Consider the following 24,403-nt stretch of genomic DNA (forward strand, 5'->3'; position numbering starts at 1 on the left):
AAAAGATGCTCTGTAAAGTCTTGATCTAGCAACATTAGAATTAATGGGAAGGGTTTTTTTTTTCCTGTTGACATGATTGGGATCAGAATCAAGCTCTAATTACAGAGCATTCAGATACTTTCCTCCCTCTTCCACAAAACCAACCGTTCTCGAAGCCTGCTGAGCAAATACATATTTCTTCTATGCAAAACTCAAGATGCTGGGAGAAAATTATTTTCATTTCACCTTTTTTGTGAGACAGGAGAAATAATTTGGAAGGTTCTGATTTGTATTTGAATATGTTCGCACTGCTGCACACTGCTTCTATGCTTCTTCTTTCACTTAAATGGAAGAAAGATGAAATGAAATAAGTAGACTTTCCCACTCCACTAATTTCCTTTTCCAACACCTTCTCTGCATACTCATGAAACATTATGGAACCAAAACTATGATTTCTCAATATCAAGTACAATATTTTCAGAACTGTTTACCCAACACCTTCCAGGATTGCCGGTAGATGATATGTCACCCCATCTAGGGCAACATTTTCAAATGAATAGCATTTACAGGTAGCTAGAAGAGCTCGGTCCCAATTCAAAATTTAAATAAAGGTCTCAACACTGGACTCAATCTGTTAAACTTTCCCAAATACTGAGAACTCAACCATTTATTTCGGTACCTCAGTGGGAGCACGGTGCGTTTGACAGTCAGGTCTCGGTTAGAAGTTCAGTGCAAATCAGACTCCATGAGTATCCAAAAATGACAGATTTAGAAGGCACTGATGGAATTGCTTTTAACAAAAAATAAATGTGGATAAAATAGGGAAGATTAACCTTGGGCAAGATAAAAAAGGAAGAAGAACAAGGAAAAAGGGGGGAAATTGCCTAGTATGTGTTAGACCCCAACTTCATGCGGTGCCCAATGACTAGGGAAATGACAGTCCAATTGCTCGTGGATCCTGTTACTCATTAGCCAGAGCAAGCAGGGAGCAAACACCAGCACACATTGCTCGCAACAGCTTTATTCAGAATGGAGACAGCTTCGGATAAAGGTCCCAAAAAAACAACAAACTGGGGACCTGCAATGAACAATAGTTCTTTTCACATTTTATACACCTTAGTTCATGCTCATTATCACTTATTCCACCCTCACTCCTCCTCTGTTCCGCCCAGCTCTCCTCCTCTTTTAAGCTCCACCTCTGTTTACTGTTTGTTTCATTAGCATATGTATTTCATTCATTTACATGTCTTTTTGCTATGAGCACATGTCTAAGACCTTGACTTCTCCTCTTTGGTCAATGGGTGGACTTTGACCAAAACCTGGAAGCTTCTGGGGGCTTCTTCACCAATCAACATTCATATTTTTGCATATGTTCATCTTGGATTCTATTACCAGTTGTGTTGTTTTTCACGTTCCAATCTGTTTTTCAGTCCCATGTTGTACCATCTTCCATATTCCTAAAGCTTCACTTCATTCACTACACACAGACTTACACAGACTCGCTGCTTTTTCTCAGAAATGGTTGACACAGTTAAGATGGTTACTTAGCATAAGCAAATGGCTGGCTTAGCATAAGCATTCATAAGCAAAATTTGCTTTACCACCTAACAATACATATTTTACAACACTACCATATTGTTAAAACTATTTGTCTAAACATTTTGCAATATTACTTTTAATATATCATTCTGCCTACCCAAGTACTAAATGACTGCAGTAACGCTGGTTCCTGCACAGTAACATCCCTGCATGACTTCCTGGTGATCCTGACTGCACAGTAGCTCATTATTACTGTGCAGTACCTTGTTATTATTGTGCACACAACACTACTGTGCTGTAGTAACGAGCTACTGAACAGGTAGCATCTTGTGTAGACATGGCCAAGATGTAGCATTTAAGAAACCTAGTTTCTCTACTAATTTCTTAATGTTTAAGGCATAATAAGTCATTTACTTCCTCTGTAGGTCTGCTTCTTCATCTTTTGTCCGTCATGTATTTAGATTGTAATATTTCAGACAGGAATTGTCTAAGAGAATGCACTTGTACAGTGCCAAATGCAAGGGGACCTTGATCTCAATGGGGACCTCTGGGTGCCAATGTAATAAAAATAATTAGTAAGTAATCATGCCAAAATAAAGTCTCTGAAGTGTTGTCAGTGGTTATGCACCAAATTTTGCTGTTAATACAAGTTAATTCAAATGGAGTTTCTGTTTTAAAAATGAATGGCATTTTTAGGAAGCTGGTTTGAGCATAGTTTACTTTCATAACGGCCTGAAGAAAATCAATACTGAAGAAGAAAGCAAGTAAGCTGCCTGCCCAGGAAGTCAATGTTCCTCTTCAGAGATTGTATGGCTTGCCTGATTTCTTGACTGAAAAAAAAAGTCTGCTACTAATGTGGTCTGCCCCTGCACTCAGCCAACACACTGTTCATTGATTCCAGACTTCTGCAATTTTGCTCCTGAAGCAGAAGACACGGTATAAGGTATAAGGGGGCATAACTTTTATGCCCCCCTGCAAAAAAAAAAAGAGCCATAATTGGATCTGAGTGGCAGGGTCCAAATGAGAAACTTGTCTCAAGTTCCTACTATGGCTGTTTCCTATTGGTAGGGGTGGGGACAGGAGGTTCTCTAACACTGGGGTTTTCATCCTTTTTTAACAACTGAACCCCTTCTGCCTCAGAGTTTCAGCTCATGTACCCCTTTATATTTTTTCTTGGTTTTAAGGGGAGGGGCAGATTGAGGCCCCTGTGGTAAGGGAGGGAGGGAGTGGGGCTAGGGCAGGGGCAGGGGCAGGTGATGCCCAGCCAGGGCAGAGTGTGGGAGGAGCTATGAGAGCAGTTCATCCAAGAGGTGTGGGAAGGAGGGGGACAGTTCCTGCTGCTGCACACACCCTAATGGAGGTCCGGGGGGCATGTGCCCCACAGATATGTGCACGGGGTGGAGGCAGCTGCTGCTGCAGGCTGGACTCTGCACCCTGCTGACCCAAGAGCCACATGACACCATGTTCCTGCTGTAGCTGGGCAGGCAGGTGACAGACAGACACAAAGACATAGATACACACACAGACACACACATGCAGACACAGATACAGACATGCAGACAGACACACAGAGAAGCAGGTACACACACACACACCAGCAGGTAAGTGTGTGTGCGGGGAAGGGACAGGGCGGGGGAGAGGGAAGAGGTTGTGGTGGCAGATTGAGAATGCGGGGGTAGGGGAAGGGAGTGTGTTTCTGTGCCCACTCCCAGGAGCAGGACTGTGGGGATGAAGACAAATGTGCCCCTCTGCAGGCCGCACGCACAGTTGCTGGCCAGCTGGGGGACGCAGGGCTTGCAAGCTCAGGCTGGGGGGAGGCACCATGATGTACCTCATGAGGCTAGTGGCACCCGGCGTACCTCTCCCTTTGGTAAGCATGGGAAGACACCGGGGGGACGCTTCTGCTGTGCCCCAGGGTGCACCCTATCCTCTCCCACCTGCCTACCTGCACATACCTACTATGTCCTTTCTAAGTACCCTTGTGGGTACGCGTACTCCTGGTTGACAACCCCATGTCTAACAGGCCAGTACACTTTCAGTGGAGAGGAAAACTATCACTTTCAAAAGAAACAAAGGATTTATTGTTGGTCTCTTGAGTTTCATTGAGAGAACAGTTCTTACTACAAAACGAAGAGGGGAGGGTGGCTGGAGATCATTTCAGCCACTCTGGGCCAGTTAGCTGGGCTTCAGGAGGAGGGGTGAAGTAAGTCAGTGCTTTGAGGTTGGCTGGTGTGCTGAAAAAAGGAGCAGATGGCCTCAGTTGGAAGCTAGGCTGGAGTAGTTAGATGCAGCAAACAGCTGGGCTTGCTGGGGAGACCCAGGTTAGCCCTGTGATAAAGGAACAAGTGGTCAAGGTAAGAGGAATTGAAACCCAGCCCTCAAAGGTTTTGCAGAGCAAATGAGCCCCAGCCATTACATCGAAAGATGGGTTACGGCTATTAATCAGGCCAGAGAGCATTAACTAGTATGTTTAGGTGCTGGGACTCTGGAATAATTTATTGTTGCTGGGAAATATTCAGCCCAGAGAAGTCTCCTCCTGGCATTTTACCTCTGACACAGGCTGAAATAGAAGTATTGCTTGAGCGAAGTACATATTCCTGGGGCCTTTTCCTTATTCATCAAAGGATATTCTGGTCAGTGGCAAAAGGATAGTTTCACGGGCTAGTATATGGCCTAAAAAAAACAGGATCCTTGCCATGAATCCCAGTCATCTACCACCCATCAAAGGCAAAACAGAGAAGAGGCCTCATAAAAAAGAACCTATTGTATGTGAACTCTTTGGGAGTTGTTTTAATCTGGTAAAGCCAACTTTGTGGTAACAGTGGCTTCTGTTTGTTTGTGTTTCCTTCAAACCATATTTATAATTAAAATGTGTGGTGGTGCTGAGCCTCTAATCTCCAGTATTGCCAGTAAGGCCCTGCAAAAACTGAGGACAATAGTTGAGCTAAGCAGCAGCTAGCGCCACTTCAAATATGTTCCACATACCAGTGGTCAAATTCTGGTCCTAGGCATCCAGCTGTAGCTTATATAAAAAAAAAATCACCCTGATGTCTCTAGATCAGAGCAAGCTGTATCCATTCATCTTGGGGAGCCATAAATACGACAAGCTGAAATAATGTTGAGGTTGAGGAACAAGGACATTGAAGAGATGGGTTCAATTTCTAGTTCTTACATAAACATCCTGTGTCATCTTTGTCCAGCTACAAAGTCCAGGTTCCAAAATGCTCTTTCACCACAGCTGTTGTATTCAGGTGAAATCCTGGCAACACTGAAGCCAGCAGTAACTTTTCCACTGAGTGAAATGGCACTTGTTTTCCTCCTGCAAAGGAGTAATAGTTCCCCCCTTTCCTCCCCTATACCATTAACTGGCTTTCTTATTAAGATTGTAAAATAAGATCTGTGTGGGTAGGTACTGCCTCTTACCATGTGGATACACAGAACCCAGCACCATGGAGCCTTGGTCTCAAATAGGACTTGTAGATGCAACTTCATTACAAATAGTCATAATAGCAAGATTGTTGCAAATGGTAGCTTTTAGTCAAAACCGGCTGAACTGCTGCTTTAGAAAAGTTTGTCCTGAATTCTTTCAGGTGAGCAAATCTGTTAGCTAATTGGAACAAGGCTGCTGCTGCTATCATAAGCAACAATACAACAAAACAGCGGGGAAATACTTCTTTTCAATTGCAGCCATGTAGCGCTTTTCATTGGCAATGTTAATGGATGTTAGATCCGGATGCAAATTGACTGAAGGGCTGGTGTGCCCCTGATTACCACCATTCAGCTGAAATGGTTTGTTACCTGGGAAGCACCCTGAAGACAGGGAAGTTTCTCTTCACAGCTAGCTCATATTCATCTCCCTCCTAGCAAATGACATTAAGCAAAGAGATGAAGTTATCTTGTTCTTTGTTAGAAATCTGCTTTCTTCCCACCTGTCAGTAAGCTGTTATGGTCCTTTCTGGGTGCTAATTAACAGAAGCCTTTCTCTTTCAAGAAGAGGACCATGATGGACTTTATTATTATAGGGTTAAAGTGTTGTAGCTGTGATGGTTCAGCAAATGTATAAGATGCGAGAGCTTTTTTGTAATATCTTTTATTGGATTATCTGTATAGTTGGGAGAGACGGTGGACAAGCTTTTGGACACAAACTGACCTGAAGAAGAGGTGTGTGTTAGAAAGCCTTTCCAGCATCTCCACACAGCTATACAGGATCACATCTATCACTTTACTACTTCTTCCTTGACTTTAGCACAGAGAGATGATTTTAGCCACCCATGGAAGTGACTCGAATATCATCATACTCCTTACACTTTCGCACAATACACAAAATAACTGGACCTTGTTCTCTGTGCCACTATACTAGTGGGGTTTCCCCTTGTATTTTAGTGGGACTATATTTCTTTTTTGTAATTAGTCTTCCTTTATTAGTTATCTCAGGTAAGTTCTAGCCTATTAAATACGCTTTTGCAGAAGTAGGGTTCAGGCCCCTGGTAGATGCTTAAGTAAAGGTGGGATAGGATCTGCTCCATGATCCCAACAATTGTGCCTCCTATCCTCCTGCACGTGCATAGCAGAAGAGTTGATTGTGGGACTAGGGACTGGGTCCCAATTGTGCCCTATTGCAGGTGCAGGGGAGCTCAGGATTAAGATCCAAGGTTCCCCTTGCACCAGCAGTTAGCAAGCCAGGTGCTTGGTGTGCTGGCTTGAAGTGCCAATTATCTGCTTGGTGCTCCCAGCCCTGGGATCACATAGGAAGTCCTGGCCCGCAGTGCACCCCCAAGATGGGGAGTGCCAATCTGACAGCTAAGGACTCTGGGGACGCATTTGCACGTGCACTTTAATGTACTGTAGACTATTTCACTACGCATTAAAGCAACACACAACACTGTGGTATTACACTAATGCACGGTAAAATAGTCTACTGTGCATTGTCACCAAAACAGTATGCAAATGTGCTACTGTGCATTAGCTCAGCCAAATGCGCATTAATTTAGTACTTCACATTAGAAGAGGTGCATTAATGCACATGTAGATGCACCCTGGGAGTGCTAGTCAGCTGATGGGCATTCCCAACCAAGGAATTAATCGGAGCCCTTGACAGTCAGACTGGTGCTCCCAGCCTTGTGGGTACACTGAAATCAGGGGCTGTTGTATACTCCCAAGGCTGGAAGTGCCCATCAGGTGACTGGCACTCTCAGCCTCAGGAATGTACCAGAGCAAAGGGACCTGTGCACTCTGCAGACTGTGAGTGACAATCAGCTGATCAGCCTGATCACCTACAATATAAGGCACAATGGGAACCAGTTACAAAGTTATTCCACATATATGGTGCATTCACGTTGTGCCCATTTTCTGTTTTTATCACATCATTAATTGCATGAATGTGTGGCCAGGATACTAGATAAGATACAATCAACTGGTCAAGCACATCTTAAGTGTATCACCTGACTGGTTCAGATTTCACCTCTCCTGTTTCAGATGGATTAGGCTTGGCAGTATTCAATTTTTATTTTTTAATAATTTTGATGGATATTACCAATTTTTTAAAGCATTTATTTCTTTTTTTTTTCCATTTAAATTTTCAGGATTGCATGAAATTAGGCATGTGGGTATGTTCCCTTGCTATAAATTTCAGTTATTAATGATGGAATATTTTTCATAAGTCTGTGAATGTGAGGTAAAATTGATGTTTATCAATGTTTACTGAAAAAAATTGAATCCTACCAGCCCTGCTCATGATGAATATTATGTTTATTTGGCTTTAGTTCTGTTGACCTCATGGAGATGACTTTTCACACAATTCACGCTTTACCATGAAGAAGAATAGTGCATATAGACTGGTTTTCAAAAGGACCCTATACCCAACAGCTCCCATTCAGAAAACTCTGGAGAACTGAGCACTTTTGCAAATCTGGTTCTAGGCATGGATTAAAAAAAAAATGTGTAGAGTTATTAAGGGCCATTTCCTCCTAGTTCTCTGAAGCTGGAGAAACAAAGAAATTGAATTAAATGCATTTGCTGGAGAAATAATTTCACATGGGTGACCAAGCGAAGTTATCCTGATTGGGCTTTGCAGAAAAATGTGTAGTAAGGATGACAGGTAAATTTCTGAGCTTTTTGGGGCTGTGTGTTCATCATCAGGAGTGATTAGAACAGCAGAAACCAAGAGCATAAACAGCAAGTCCAGGGAACCTGGTTGCCTTTTATGCAGAGGAATGGAGCTGTTAGAATCCCCCTTCTAATAGTGATGAAGAGAGAGAGAAAGAGAACTCCATCAGAATTATCAGCCTCTGGAGGGTGCTTCCAAACATAATGTATTTGGCAGTCTTTGTATAAAGAATAATAATAATAAAAAAGCCCAAGATATAGAAGCTGTTCAGATCCACTTGCTTGCATGCAGTACTAGAATAAGTATTAAAATTGAATTATAATAGCTTTTCAAACTCCTCTCATTTTTCTTTTTCATTATTTTTAAAATCGTATTGAGGAAAAATTTTACATTTTAAAACAGGGAACGGCTAAAACCAAAGGCTGTTTTTACACCTGCTCTGATGGTGGGATGGGCTATTAATTAAAGCAGCTCTCAGAGCTGTTCTAATTCAAGTGTCCAGACAGTCTTGTGTATCGGCATTCTTGGGCTTCAAAATGGTGGTGGGGGTGTTATAGCGAAAGCTCATTGAATGAGCTTTAATTAAAGCACTCCTGCTGCCATTTTGAAGTGCAGCAATGCTAGTATACAAGATGCAGAAGCTAGCTGGAGCATAGTAATTACCACGCTCTGGCAGACTTGATTAATCGAGTCTGCTCTGATGCACTATAATTACAGCTTCTGCACTTGTGTATAGGCACCCAAAGAAGTTAAAATCTTCTATGTGGACCAAGGCAAATAGGTTCTTTATCAAGTGCTAGAAGGGTTTAGGGTGTTTTTGTTCAGTGCCTGGTCCTATCACTCTCACCCATGTTGCTTAGGGCTCAGTAGTTCTGAGGGGTGGGTAGCAATGGGTGGAGAGTAAGGGGTTGCCCACTAAAGATATGATATCAAAATCTAGCTCTCACTCTTCTGTTCTGCTCATGTCTTAATTTGACCTTTCCCTGGTTTGACTATGCATTTGCAAGCCATGTTTTGGCTGAGAGGAATATACATAAATGCATGTGTGTGATCCAGGGGTGTAGATTGTACCCCAGGGGCCTCGAACCCTAGGGGCCTGGTAACTAAGTCGCCTGTGTAGGAGTTAAAAAAAAATGGGTTTTAGTCTTGCTGTACATGAGAACTTTGGGAACCAATCCATCTCCTACTGTCTGTGAATTCAGAATATTATGTATATTATTATGGGCACTATGTGCCTAAATTCAGCCTAATGAGCTATGACCTGAGTTTTGCTCTTCAGTTCCTTTCATTACAAAACAACACATGGAAAAGCATGCACAGCTCCTGTCATATTACTTGTGTCCATTTCACATTGCTTGTGTCCATTGGATTCAGCACAGACTCCAGCCTCCAAAGATAGCTGCTCAACAGAGATTTAGCTGGCTAGTTTTGTGCCCTGGCAGCAGTAGCACACAGTGCCAGAGCAGCAGCTAGAGGTTCATGGCTGCTCAGGGAGACATCACCTCATTTTTTAAACCATCAACCCATGTGCCAAGCAACAATTTAGACTGAGTACGGACAGTCAAAAAGCCCAAGGCTGAATCAATTCAATCTTTGCAGGTTAGTCTAAGCTACATTGATTGAAGAGATAAGCAAGTAAACAGACATTCACTTTTGATTCTGGAAATGCAGCCACATGCCTGCAGTGGCCCAGGCCAGAAGCCCATGGGGCAGTAGAGAATGCTTCCCTGATCAGCTGGAGCAGGCAGTCTGGGACAAGGCTTGTCTACCCACCCTGCAAGAGGTAGAGGGGGCACTACATGGGATGTACAAATCATTGCGTGATGCTGGGGGACTGTGAGGTTACTTGAATTTGAAGGGGATCTGGGACAGAAGTTCAATAAACTGCTTTTACCTAAGTAAGTTAAGTTTGATACTGCAGGTACTGTTTGATACCATCCAGGTTTATCTTAAAACAGTTTTGGCCATTTTGAAAGTGGTTTATGTGCACTGAACTTCTGTTGTGTTACAGATCTGAACCAGTTTCTGATCACTTACATGGGTTTATATGTAATTTCTATCCCTAGCCTTGAACACCGGATTTCAGCAGCAAAAAAAAGAGGCAACATCCCCCCTGAAACAATGAAGCACTGGCTGCTGCTCCTGCACTGGGCACTGCTGTTGCTTCTCTGCCCTCCCTACTGCCTGAGGTGGAATCACTGCAGAGGTAGTGGAGGGGTGCAGCAGGGTGAGGTACTGCCCTAGCTCTATTCAGCAACCTCCTTTATGGCAGCACCTAGGGTTCATGCCCTGTTTGTCCACCCATTGTTATGCTACTGCTGCCAAGTGCATCTCCTGAGTGCTGCACGTCGTGTGGGTTGTGAAAAAGTGTGGTGCCTCCATCACCTTGCCCTGCCTGTCACTCTGACAGGATGTTATTTTGCCTGCTGACTTCTGCCATGGTTGGTTGTGTCACTGCACAGCCTTTTCAAACCACCAGGTCATGTTCTGCACTGTCCTTACTTACAACCTGACAGCTCTGCTTAGGTAGAACATAGAGCCAGAGGAGCCTGTGTGACACACTTATGAGTATCTACAGACTGTCAGTGCTGCAGAGATCTTGTGCTTAGAGGGTACACTTGCACGTTCCATTAAGGCTATGTGATAAACTCACACAGTTCATGATGGAGTCAGATGCTCCTGGGCACAACATCTGCCTGTATGCCCAGAACCATAGCAGTTTGACCTGGGGTGGTGCATACCTAGATTGGCAGGGGGGCCTAGGAGGATCAGCCCCAAGCTCTGGGTGGTGGCATCAGGTGGCAGAGGGGCTGGCTGGGGCACAAGGGTGCTAAAGTGCAGGACTAGCTGGCAGACAGCCGCCTGCACTTTAGCACCCTTATGCCCCATACAGCTCCTGTCTGCATCTACATGTGCATTTCAGGTCATGTATTTACTCCACTGTAAGATAGTTCTGTCCCCAACTGTACTATTTTATGACAGAGTTCATAAATTCACTGTGCCCTAATACCGGTGCATGTGTAGACAGTGATATTTTATTGAGAAGCTAATTAGTCAACTGTTTGTAAAGTGCACCCACAGGGTATCTCACTGCCTCTTCCAGAGAAGGCATGAAGCAAAGGCTGTTGTTAGTCAGATCTGTGTAGTGATTTGGATTGTAGACACTATGATGCAAGTGACTTATTTGATCTTCCTCCTTGTGTGGTTACCCAGTATTTGAATCTGGATGTGCAGCAAATAGCAGGTGCTGTGCAGTGCAGGGCCAGTTGGCAGCAAGCAGCGTGGAGTGGATAGTAGTTCTATCCTTCACGCTGCTACAGCTGGGGAGATGTCTGAATCACTGTGATGACAATGCCGTGTAGATATACCTGAGCTATCTGCAAAAGTTGCTTGAGACACAAGAGGTGTTGGTATGGAATTCAGCATGGTTTGCAAAACCTGCCTGAGAGGCGGGGCAGTTAGGCCATACCAAGATTCAAGCTGCAGTGACTAGATTACTCTCCATCCCTTGCTAGTCAGCTCAGATATGTCTGCATTGCACTGCAGTCACTGCTTTGAGATCCTGCAAACAATAATGATGCAGCAGGAGTGTCATTGTTTCAGAAGCCTGTCTCTGAGTTACCAGCCTCCTGCACCCATTTCTGGTGAGTATGCTACCCGAATGCCTGAAAGCACAACCTTGCCTTTACTAAGGCAGTAATAGCTGACTTGAGGAACTACAGAAGCGGAGCACTGAATCTGTCCCACATGCTGATGCTTACTGGGAAAGAAGAAGCTGCTCCTACTTACAAATCAGACCTTTGCTTTTTTAAAATAGTCTCTTTCCTTTCTTTGGCACAAGTTTCCTCCGGCTGGCTCTGTTTGTGTTAATATTTACTTAATACCAATCTGCCCCAAGTGTGTGAATGTGAATCAATATGGCTGTTGAACTGAATGTGTGGTACAGGGTCTAATAAAAAGCAAATACAATGCCACATTGTGTTTCCCAGACATGTCATCGGAGTCATTAGGAGTCTGTGAAACAATCTATGGAAATTTCTATTACCGCCTTTATTTATTCTCCAAGACTTCCAGGGGTCTAATTTCCACTGCCTGCAAAGCTGGCAGCTAGTGCAAATAGCAAGGAGAAATCCCTCAGTGCATAGTCTTTTGTCTGTTGCCTGGAAAAAAAAAAGTGAATGTGGACTGGGGATTCAGGGTAAAGGGGGTTGGCATTTTTTGCTTGCAAATTCAAGGCAAATTAATTTTAGGTGGCACATTTTTTAAAATTCTAAATTGTTTACTTTATCTTAAAAAGAGGCATTAATTGAAACAGGCAGGTGGGTCTCATAAGACAAGGTTATCTTTATTTCAGGAATCATTGTTTTGAGCAGAAGAAAAGCCCTTTTCTGATGTGCTTCTGCTTTTCCTGGTAATGTGAAGCTTTTCAATGAGAATTAACCCTATGAAACTGCTAAGCCCCCTATATCAATTCAAGCAGCCAAATAAAAGTCTAGACAGCTCAATGGCAAATGGGGACATATCTGTTATTCCATTGTTTTCCATCAGGATTATTAAAAGTATAAGAAACTTATACACAAAGCGCTTTCACATCTCGACTGCATTTTAATGAGCTGCTTATGCTAAGCAGGCCTCTGCCATTATTGTGCTGTTACAGAGGGTAATCAGGAAGCACTCGTCTACAAAACTGATAAACAGGTGAATCTGCTTCGAACCTAGAGCAATTTTCATGTCCTGATGCAAAATATTTCACATCATTTGCATATCAATATGCGTATGAGCTCTGAGATATTCCTATTGACGTGCCTAGAGAGATAAGAGTGAAAAAGAAGCTGGGAATGTTGAAAGAAAGCATTGAGATTCCATTCAAGTTCTGCTATGTGGGCTGAGGAGGGTAGAATTAGGTGGGACTGGGAACTTTTAAACATTTCAAGCTGAGGGAAAACTACTGGAGCGTCCATGTAAAGTCCTGGCAATTAGCCAGTTCTGTTCCCCAAAGCGGCTATGGAACAAGGAAGGAAGCAACACAATGACTTCCTTAGATCCAGTGCAGAGGAATTAGTAAATCTGCTAGGTTCTTTATAGCTCAGGTTTTCAAAGGACCCTAAGAGGGTTCTAAAACTAAGGCCCTGTCTATAGGTTAACTTAAGATGTGATTAACTGGTTAATCACGTCTTGAGTGTGTCACCCGGCTCCACATACAGTAAGTCAATGGCGTAATAAGAGGAGAAGTAAGCCATGCTGTTTTTCCATAAAATATGTGTAAAAACTTTGTGGCTCCTTTCTATCATGCCATTCATTGAATGTGTGGCTAAAGGCCCCTATGGCTGGGAGCCCTATAAGCTGCTTGGGGCTCCCAGTTGGGAGTTCATGTGCACACCAGAGCCTGGGAGCTCCCAGCTGACACACTTTCCCAGCTGTGGGGACACATGCACCCAGCAGCTGGGAGCCCCATCAACTGTCAGGGCTCTCAGCTGCAGGAACTCACTGCTTGTCAGTGCAGCAGCAACTCACGATGTAGGGGAGTAAGGCATGATGGGATTTGATTCACAGCCTTGACTCCTGCCATGCAAAAAATAAAGTAAAGCTCCCTATACTTTGAAAATTATATTTCTGAAAAAAAAATGAAACCAACATTTTTTTTTTCCAGTTTTGATGACTTTTCAACCACAAGTGTTTCACATTTCTGGCAATTTTGGGGCAGGTTGGTAGTTTCTAGATTTCTCTCCCCCCCCCCAACAAGAAAAGTCTAAATTATCTTGTAAAAGTTTGGCTGGAAGTAAATAAGTTTTTATTTTTATTTTCTATAGGAAGCACATCCCTATTTGCTGATCATGATATCATGTGATAGATTTGGCCTCAAGCTGACAAGCTAAAGCTGCATGCTAGGTTGGAAAAGGACTAACAAAATAAAGAGCTCAAGCTGAGTATTACCATTTCTACATGCAGGCTTTGATCCAGGAGAAGATCACTGCTTAGGAAAACATACTAAATACCCACATGTATCCCAACTGAAGTCATTGGGCCTTAAGCACATGATGAAAGGCATGATGAAACTTGCTTTCCCAAGTTGGTGTCCAAAAGAATTCCACCTGTTCAGAAGCATCATCCTGACAAAAGCCTACTTTCAGTGATCAAACCAAACAAGAAACTGTAAAACTAAAACTTGCATTAAAATTGCTCCAAATGTAACTTTACTGTGTGTTGTGCTCAGTGAACTTGGGGAAGAATCTCCACTACCACCAGATATATCCCTTGTACACCTTTCTGTTGGAGGGGTCTTGATCCATGATTGAACCTCTAAATACAGTTTTAAGGGTTTTTTATGTTTGTATTGTGCTGTATCCAACAACACAGTAAAAAGACAGACCAAAGCTTCATGCAATGGGTAGACTTAAGAACTCTACGCTGGGATTGCAGTGTAGGGGGAATAACTGTGATCCCATGTATATCTAGTGGTTGTTTTCTAATCTCTTAAGTGAATATTGGATTAGACCCCAAAACTGGCATTTTCAGAATATTCTAAAGGGATTGGATGTCCTGTTCCCACTGAAGTGTCTTGACACTTGTGTGTCTAGCTCCTTCAGGCTACTTGGAAAACTTCAGCCAACATCTGTAGCCACCTTGCACCTTGATGTTATTATAGTCCTTATAATTTTAATTTGACACATTAGTGCCGATGTTGAGTGGCTTTTCATTTTTAATTTTTTCTTCACACTCCAAATGTTCCCATTTCCTGAAGCATTTTGCTATCAAATCAGCACAACTCTTGAAAGATAATTAATATCCTGTGAACAGCAATAATGTTGTTTGAGACAACAGGGTCGACTCTCTTGTCTTTCTGCGATTAATGAAAAGGGAGTGTGCTATAGAAGAGTGACAAAATCTTAGCCTTTTTAATTACAGTCGGTAAAAATCCTTCCACTTAAAAATTTTAGGTTATTAGGAACCCAGGGTGCTAAAAGGTGAATGCCAAAGGCTCAAGGTCCTGACAGAAAATACCTGTATGGCACTCTGCTGACACTGCTCTGTTGTTACCCTGCCCTCTTACACCAAGATCAGGATTGTACCAAGCAGATGTTAAGTACTTTGCCAGTCAGTTTCCTGGTGGAGAAATCAGTGACAGATTTCAAGCCTCAGCTGAGTGTAACTGTATGTACATGTGTCTGTCTGTAGAAGTGAGCCCCTGAGCAGGCCACCTACCATGTGGATTAAACATGGGAATGCTAGATCTTGAAAGCATGACACCTGAACTGAGGAGCTGGCTCTGTTAGCCAAAGCTCCAGCAACCTTATTAACCTGGATATGTAACCTAGCCACAATTTTATAGAGGAACAAGCTGCCAGTTGGGGTATGTGTGGGCAACTGTAGGGCAATCCCTTTTTTCAGGAATCTCATCTCAGTAACTGACTGGTTTCTAGGGAAGAGCTCTGCCTCATAACCTGCCTCAAACTAGACCTCAAGGCTGAGAACAAGCATTCCAGCTTTTGTGCCCAGAACCTAGATTATACAAAAAAATGAGATTTACTAGGCCCGATGGTAGCAATCATGAGAAGTGGGGCCTTTATCAGATCTCAGTGACTTTCTGGAACTACCCCAGAAGAGCATGGGTCTCTGACCCAGCAACGAGCAAGAAAACTGGTGCACACTTGGATGATGAGAGACACAGGAGTCTAATGGGGCAGAGGTTCCTGTTCTCTACCTGACACTGAACACATTATTTCCCCTATCTGCAATTGGGAATATTCTATACCTCTCTGCTACATTTTTTATGAAACAATTTTTGACCAGACACTTACTTAATTTCATTTTAAAATGGGATGGGCATTTGGGTCCAACCTGGGAAAGAACAAGCTAAAACTTTTTACATAAGAAAGACGCATTAAAGTGGGTAATGATGATAAATAATTTCCGAACAATTTGTGAGTATTTTCAATCATTTGTGGAGTACAGCAGAGGCCCAGAAGACTAGAGAGGGGCAAACACAGCATCTATTTAAAAAATAAATAAAAGGGAAGTGGAAAGACCTGGAGAGCTACAGACAAGTCAGGCTACTTCAGTGTTTGGAAATGGCCTGAAATAAATTACTAAAAAAATCACTTTATAAGCACCTGAAGGACATTCAACCTGCAGAAACAGCCAACATGGAATTCAGAGGAGCAAATCATGTCAAGCCAAGAAAATTAACTTATTTGGGTGGGTAACTGGCCTAGTAGATAAGAGAGAAGCTGCAGAGGTGGATTTGCAGTAGTAGCTATTGGCTGAGTACTGTAGCTTGTGCCTAAAGCTGCAACCATGTTGGCTCAGGGCAAGTGAGGCACTGCATGCGGTATGTGATATCTTGTTGAGGTTTTTGGTAGAGAAACAATATTTTATTATTTACAGGAATTGATATAAAGAACTACTTTAAGTGAAGCAGTATTATTAGTCTTGTCACTGCCCTTGCAAGGGTCTTGGGCCCAGCCTTGTTGTTTTGTCACACAAGGAAGTTCCTGCTACCTCACCCTGATTGTTTCCTAGGATGTCACATTTCCTAGATGCTCTGTGTTTCCAGGAGAATTTACTTTATTTCATAAGTAAGTCATCCATTACTCTGGAAAAATCTTTTTTCCTAAATTTCTGTCTTCCAAAAAAACAAGATGTGTGTCTCGGGAGGTATGTGGTATGCAAGAAAAGCTGGTATCTTGGGAGAGAAAAGCATTGAGAGGGTCTAGGTGGTGGTAGGTTAACTAGTCCTTCCACCTAACAGTGCAAACCTGATATTTAATCTTCTCCCTCTAGCCTCTCCACAGAACCAGATGACACTTCAGAACGCCTTTAGCTGTAATCAACATTGACACCCAGCTTTAAAATTGGTTATACTTTTTACCCTGCTGTTTTTCTGGCATAACTGGGAAAAGTTTACTAGGTTCCAGGAGATGCTTGGCAGCCGAGTAGAACAAACACTAACATTTTTCTGCCTTTGTTACACTGAAGTGGAAAAGAGTTTGCCACCTTGATACTGCTTCACAGTGCTCCCTCAGACCTTTGAAATCCCTCTAATTAGGATACACATGTGCTTCCAAGTGTGCATTTTTAATAACCCATCTATTGCCAGAGGTCAGCTCTTATTTACATGAAAATAGGAAACGAGAAGGAAAGACGTAATCAGATGGTGGTATCAAAAGGAAAATGTTAATACGAATGGCACCAGCAACAAAAGATTTTACCCCTGTCCATTGAAAGCTCTTGATTTATTCATTTTGTACACTTGTAAGCAAATCACAGCAGAAAGTAAAATGCTATCAGAAACTTGAAACAGAAGGGAGCAACTGCACTTGGAGTTTAATGAAAGCCTTCACAAAGACTACATGCACAGTGACTTAGTTACAGAAATCAAGGACCCCTCTGGGGTTTAGATCCTGTGTTCAAGAGCTCTTAAGAGCTCTTGAATTTCATACTGAGAACAGTCTTGGTATGGTTAGCAAAATTCCCAGTGTGCAACTGAGTGGCATCATTGAGACCTGGGAGGAGCTCAGTGGCTGAGTGAGCAGAGAGGGTAATTAGACATTTGATGTTGTTGTTATTGTTTTGTTTAGTTTTAATTTTGTACACTTTTGCACTCCAGCTTTGAGAAGGAGAAGCAACAGAATTCCAAGCCTGCTATTTATCTCTTTGATTACAAATTAAATAGCAGTTGTTACTGATCTTAGCTTTGTCCTGGCAGGAACATCTTCACTTAACTCTGTGCTGGGTCTTATATGAATACATTCCCGATAAATAGTACTTTCTACCTGGAAGTGATCAGAATGTACATCTGATAAAAAATGGAAGGATAATGACAGATTATAAATTCAACTGCTGCTCCAAGGGTGGTGGCGCTGGGACCTCCATTGATGTGACAAAATAGTAGGTCCTTCCATGGATCAATGATCACTGACAACAGCTGAGAATCTGAACTGAAAAGTGGCACTCGGTGAGATGTCCAGAGCAACAACACAGTTACTGTATACTGTTTTGATGGAAAACGGCTGCTATGAGGTATATGGTCTTTATGGCCCTTCATGATGAGGCGTGACAGTTTTCCTGAGTGTGAGAACAATGGAGAGAAAGAGCTGTGGTCCTCTTTTTGGATGGTTCCAATGCAGGTCTTAATTTTATGCGTCTCATCTAGGTATTTCTGGAATGAGCATATTCAAAACACCTAATGAGGCTAGGAGCTAGACAGAGATTTTTTCTCCAAAATAGAATGAATGAAAGCAGGGGATAAATTGAAACACAAATTAGACAGTGTGACTAATTGTTTCAAAAAGAGGGAAAATGTATTGAATTACAGACAACAACAATAAAAAAACATAAACTGTTTCTTAATCCCACTTTTCCTTATAAACCCTTCAAGCTTGGATACAGGAAAGCATCTGTGCTCAGGAGAGTACTTAAGCATGTGCTTATCTTTTTAACACTTGCCTAAGTCCCATTGACTTCATTGGAATCTAAACACATGCTTAAATCCCCTCCTGAATTGGGATGACATTTAGCCAATTTATGATGGAGTAAAATGCCATTCAAGAGGTGCAGACAACCAAGGGGCCATGAATTTCTAACCTCAGGGTTGAATGCAAAATTACTAACCAAGACACTTCAAACAGCTCCTCCCTCCCTGTGCCCTAGTTTAAAATTAAGTGATTTTGCTATGGCTAACCTAACTTTCAACTCCTAATTTTTTTTTAAAGGAAAGGAAGGTCAAGTTGTACATTTTGCCTATCAGCTGTAACATCCCCCACACAAATGAAGCTAAAAGGATTTCAAATGTAATTAACTTGTAGATGCAACAAAATCATTAGCTTAGTTGCCATTATCTGTGTGTTATAATGAAATCATTTGAGAAATCATTGTATAAAAGTGTAAGGGTTTAGGAAGTATGCTACAGCAGTATATTGCTAAAGGGGCCAACATGATGATAAATATAGCACTTGTCAATCACAGGCAACCAGCTGATTTGACTTTATCATTGCAATTTTTTTTGAACTGGATATCATGCCTAATACCAAAAGCTAGATTCAGTCAGAACTATGATTAGTGAAAGTCAGATTGTTTAAGGAAGATACATTAAACAGCTATGTCTCTACTCGTTATGGGATTACACAGTCCATATGGCATATAATAGTTAAAGTGATGCCATTTGTGACAGTAGCCTACATCCTTGTGCTATCTTAAGGAGTTCCTGATGCTTTCCAAATAAATATCATCAACATATTTTAATTCAAGTGACCTCTAGCTGTGAAAATGATCTCATGGGACAGAAAAGACAAATTAACACCAGTTTGTGTCTTAGATTCCCTAATTAACTGATCTTTACTGCAGATGCTGGAGACAGAGAGAGAGAGAGAAAGCAAATTGCCATATTCTTAACACATGCATCAAAACCTCAAGTAGTCCACCCCCTCTACTGCTGGTTTAGTTTCAATTACTCAAGTAGACGTGTATCTTGAATTCTGACTTTGCTACAAAAAATCAGAGTTGCAGTGAAATTACATTGGAAATATTTTACAACATGATCTCATGAAATCAGAGCTAAATATAAATTAGCTAATTGGATGTGAATTATAGATGGGAAATTAAGGAGAGGTGTGTGTTGGGGGGAGTTGTAGAAGAAGATGAGCAGAAGAAACACCATTATTCCAAATCAAAGTCCCATTATAAATACATTTTGGTAAATTCCTTTGGGATCAACTCAATTTAAATTTCTCGCAGCAAAACCACCTGCAAGTTCAAGGATAATTTTTTTTGGCAGTCTCTGCAGTCCCATGCCAGGAAACCAGCTAATTGTAATGGTAAATAGCAGCCAACACCCTGAGTTCAATACAAAATGTTTACTTTTTTGGGTTTTTGGATGATGCAATGCCTGTTTACTAATATGAGTAAGAGATTGACACAAAACTCTCATTTTGCAGTGATTAAAATGGATATCTGAGCTTATTACTATCTATTCCCCCTCCCCCTCCCCCTCCCCCACAAGAATAGTGAAAAGAGAATACAGAAAAGAATTCCATGACTAGTCAGCTTTTCAAAAACACTTATCATCTATCAGTTCCCACCAAAAATGTGGTCACTTAATTTGCCATCCTAAATGGCTGTTTTGAAAACCTGGCCACCTGACTGCTGATCTTTTGTAAGAAAAAGCTGGTTTGGTGCCCACTTCCAAGAGATGGTTTTTGGCTGTGAATGCTAAGTGGAGAGATTCAGCAGCAGAGTTAGGTTCCTAGCTTCCTGCCAACTCTTCTAGGTGGCTTAGGTCATTTCCACTCTGTTTTACTGGCCAGCCCAGAACCATTGATGAGGTTATAAGCCCTACCTTTTTGCTTTCATTACATGCATACCCAAACCAAAGAGTTAAGAGGCATATACAGCTTAGATGGGTCCATAGCATGCACCAGCCCTGGTGTCAGGCTCACTGTCTCAGGAAAATCGAAGATGCATTGTCAGAACCACTCTAAGCTATAGATAATGCCTAATTGCCAGGCTTGGGTGTACAGAGGAAGAGCAAGTAAGTAGGACCCATTTCCTTTGTAGTGGTCCCAGGCATGGCTAGGAGGCTGGACAGGCTTGACTGGAGGCAGCTCCCATCTCATTGTGTTTGCTTTAGTAAGTCCCATTCTTAGCCACCTCCTTTTCCCATGCATTGCGCAGGGGGCCTGGGTTCTGAAGACAGCCATGGATTACATTAGGGACCAGAGCTTATGAGAAACAGGTGCTGCCGTGCTGAATGTGGCAGCTCTCAAATCCTTTTGTGGATCTAGCTCTAGGCTTTTATATATACTTGATTCTACTTCTTGCTATTGTTGGTCAATAGCCATTAAAAAAGCTGGTACCTATTACATCCCCTTGACTTCTTGATGGCTAACTGGGTTTAGAGGACTGTCTCCAGATAATAGTTGCTTGACCTTTCAACAGTCCTAAAACTTCTTATGCCAGTTATTTTCTCTGTGTTGACAGGAATCAGGTGCAATACATTGGCACTTACAGACTCTGCATCCTTCTTTTACATACTAGATGCTTGACACTGGATAACAGCCCAAACACTTTTCTGCTTTTGATATGAAACAATGTGTGTCCTTTGATACAGGATTTTGAGGAGAAATGTTTTTCTGTTATTTTATTGGTTGTGGGCTGGAAAAATCATGGACTTTTGGCAGGTCATTTCTGAACTTTAAAACTTTGGCAACATTTCCTCCTTGCTTCAAGGAGAACCCAAGGTCATTCCTCTACCGGTGTTTTGCACTTATGTTGTGCCACAATGCTGAATGCAATGTCCCATGAGACTATGAATAAAATGCATGGCCATACAACAATGTCAAATTCAGAAAAAGTTGAAGTCCCTTCCCAAATCCAGACAAGGTTCTTTGCTTAAATCCAGGCATCTATTTATTATGGATGTTGCTAGGGGAGCTGGAGTTTTTTGGGGGAGCCGGCACATTTCATGATTCCTATTTCTGCTATGATTTTTCCCAAATCCATATACTTCATGAGAGGTAGTCCTTACAGTTCTGCCACAGAGGATTAATTTCATATTTCTGAAGGTCCAGACAATAACCCCCTCATTCCCTCTGAAGATAAGTTATAACCTAGACTAGTCCCCCCAACTTCAGTGCACTCAATCACCAGGACGTATTCCATGTTACCTCAAATATAAGGCTTCCTTGAATTTAAGATGCACCCACATTTTCTGATTCCATTTAAGAAAAAGGACCCTGCCAAATAATGGCATGTTTACCAGATCTACCCTCTGTGGAGCATATATAAGCTTTAACTTTTTTCTTTTTTACTTTAGTGTAAGACAGGACTTTTTAGATGAAATTTTTCATTAAAAATGTTCTTATCTGAGAAGGAATAAGGTAAGAGATTCACAATAGAGCCCCAGACAAGCTGCAATAAAGAACCAGCAGATTAGAAAAGTACAGCTGAATTACTTGTGGCCCATAAGGGAGATATTGTGCTAACCCAATGGCAGCTCTTTCCTCTTTTTTTTGTCACGTTGCTCCTGTGTATTTCATTTTCCTACTAAAGCAAAATACAGGGATTCCCTCAATTAAGGAATAATTGAGAGTAAGAAATGAAAACTGCAACTGGATAATGATTACATTAATAAGTTGTCATCTTTTGGGTACTCTAGGGTCAAACATGAATGGAGGAGTTATTATCTGCCAGGATTAACACAACTCACCCACATCAATTATAAATTGCAATGCACACACTGCTGAACTCCTGGTGCTTTGCACTGGCCTTGTGTTAAGCTAGTTTTATAACTTGCAGCACACAGAATCATGCTTCCAAATGCTGAGGTGAGAGTTCAGTTCAAAGCTAAACCCTGGAGGGAAGAGGCATAGGCATAATAAATATAGCCTGTAGCCATGTTTTGCTCACATGGTGAATCTGAAAAGTCATGAAATTGGACAGTGCTTTCTTGACTTTGGTCTAGGGTTTTGGTTCACATTGTAGAGGGGGCAATAAGTTTTCCTTCTTCCACCCAGAGCATATAAAGCACCCAGAGCATATGAAAGCACTTACAAGGTGAGACTACAGTGAAGTAGTGATTCTGAGAATCCTAGCAGTGTTTAAATGGTGGACCTAAGTGGCTTTGAGCATCCCTAGCAGAGAAATAAAGGTCAGATTGTCAGATGTACACAGATGCCTAAATCCCATGGAAATCTAATTAGGCATGTAAAAATATTTGAAGCTCTGGGCCTCTGTAACTTGTCTGAAGTGAAACAGGGAATCCTTGGTAGAGCTGTAAATTGAACACCAGCTTCACAAGTAAGTGCCCCAACTAACGGGTTCTTCTTTTTGCTCAGCATAGGGAAGCATCAGAAAAAAAATCTAATCCAGCCTTCAATTTGAGGGAAGAGAGATTGAGATGAATAGATATTTCCTTCTCCATCACCCTAAATACCAGGAAATGTGAACAAACCATTTCCTCAGAAGACCAGGGATAGTTCTGTCATCAGAATATGACCGGGCAAGGTTAGACCTAGGGTTAGATCTAAAAGAAGAGAGATGAGAGCGATGCAGCAACCTGTTGTTTCTGAGCAGTGGGCACTCATGATATATGTACACAGAAGACCACACCAAAAACCCAGAGCGTGAGTTGAAAGTCTACCCTGGTCAGGCTGCACCCACAATGATCTGAAAAGGGATTGTCTCCTTCTTGTAAATTGCCTATACCTGTAGAAATCATCGTGCTAAAAGTATGGAACAGAACTATGCTTAGGAGAAGTTTCCCTGGACTCTTTGTAAGTCTCCACACTTCATAAGCCTCCACCCACTATATGGACATTAACCAGCACACTGTTATCTCTCATTGAGAAATAGCTTTTTGTCTTGTACCATATTATTGTCCACATCACCAGGATGAGCCAGGACTACCCTCTGGCAAAAAGAATGGAAGAAACTAATGACAATGCTGTTGAATGGAGCTGGCAAGGAATTACCCTCAGTGAGGAGTTAGCATCTGGCTCCAACTACAAATGGAATACATGGCGGAGCCTGAACAACTTTTCAAGAAATCATGGGACTTCTATGCAACTGACTAATGTATTTGTCAGGAGAAGCAAACCATGGATCATCTCCTGAGATGCTCCATAGTGCCACAATGCATCCACAAGAAATGGCAACACAAACACCAGAAGCAGTGGCCTGTGCAGAATATTGGGAACAGACCATATGGAAAGGCCGGATTGAAAACTCGATGAAAAAGAAAAAAAGCCTCCACTATTTAGAGTTATATGGGACACTGTAGGCATGTCTACACGTGCTTTAATGCATATTAGCTTATGTTAATGCACATTAAAAGCATGACTAAAAAACCACGCTCTTTAGTTAACGCACATTAAAACAGGCTAATGTGCATTAAAATGTCACTAAAAACCATGAGTACCTTTACATGAACAGTGAGGTTGCTCTGATATGCTGTAATTACAATGCATTACAGCAGACTTGATTAATCAAATCTGCTGGTGTGTGGTAATTATCGTGCTCCCGCAGACTCCAGCGTCTCGTGCATCAGCATCCTTGCACTTAAAAATGGTGATGGGGGAGCTTTAACTAAACTAACTCCAGCATCACATACAGTGAAGCTGCTCCAATGCACTGAAATTCCAGTGCGTCAGAGCAGACTCAATAAATTGAGTCTGCTGCAGCATGGAAATTACTGCGCTCCAGCAGATTCCAGTGTCATGTGTATCAGTGTCCCTGCACTGAAAAATGCTGGCGGGGCACTTTAAGCTAAAGCTCATTCAACCTGCTTTGGTTCAAAGTGCCCCACCACCATTTTTCAGTGTGGGCACACTGATTCACATGATGATTCAGGCACTTTTAATTAGTGTGGCTCTTGGAGCTGAGCTAATTAAAGCATCCCACATCCTGGACTATGTCTATAAATGCCTGTAGGTACTAGATTTAATACACAGTAACTAAAGTGTATTAATGCACATGTAGACATGATTGCTATTCCCTAGGAGCACTCTTGCTAGGAGCATAAATAGGAGGATTCAGAAATATCATATGGGTGAGTGTTCTTCTGACAATTCCAGGTGGTTTCTGTGGACTTAAGAGACTTGAGTGTCTTGGTGATATCTCAAATAAGCCTCAGACCTGGAAATTCAGAGTTTGCTCAAAATTTTGGTTTTGGAAAAGAGCAAGGTTCAAACAAAATTTTCTCAAACTGGATCAGAATTATTCTGACTAGGTTGGAGCATGAGTTTTTGACAGTAAGTCAGTTTCAGATGGACAAAAAGCTATGCA

General features: G+C 42.0%; 1 protein-coding gene across 1 annotated transcript in view; it reads left to right on the plus strand.

Moving 5' to 3' along the window:
* The window catches only part of EPHA5 (EPH receptor A5), a 369,517-nt gene extending 355,731 nt beyond the window's left edge, over window positions 1-13,786 (plus strand). Inside the window, exons 18-19 of the mRNA XM_090036838.1 lie at window positions 13,275-13,328; window positions 13,435-13,786. Of these exons, the coding sequence (XP_089892964.1) occupies window positions 13,275-13,328; window positions 13,435-13,456 (76 nt within the window). The 3' untranslated portion in view covers window positions 13,457-13,786. The remainder of the gene's footprint in view (window positions 1-13,274; window positions 13,329-13,434) is intronic.
* Window positions 13,787-24,403: the final 10,617 nt, after the last annotated feature.

The sequence above is a fragment of the Crocodylus siamensis genome, chromosome 2 (genome assembly GCF_052110815.1).
Source record: "Crocodylus siamensis isolate JL-2025a chromosome 2, ASM5211081v1, whole genome shotgun sequence".
NCBI classification, from domain to species: Eukaryota; Metazoa; Chordata; order Crocodylia; family Crocodylidae; genus Crocodylus; species Crocodylus siamensis.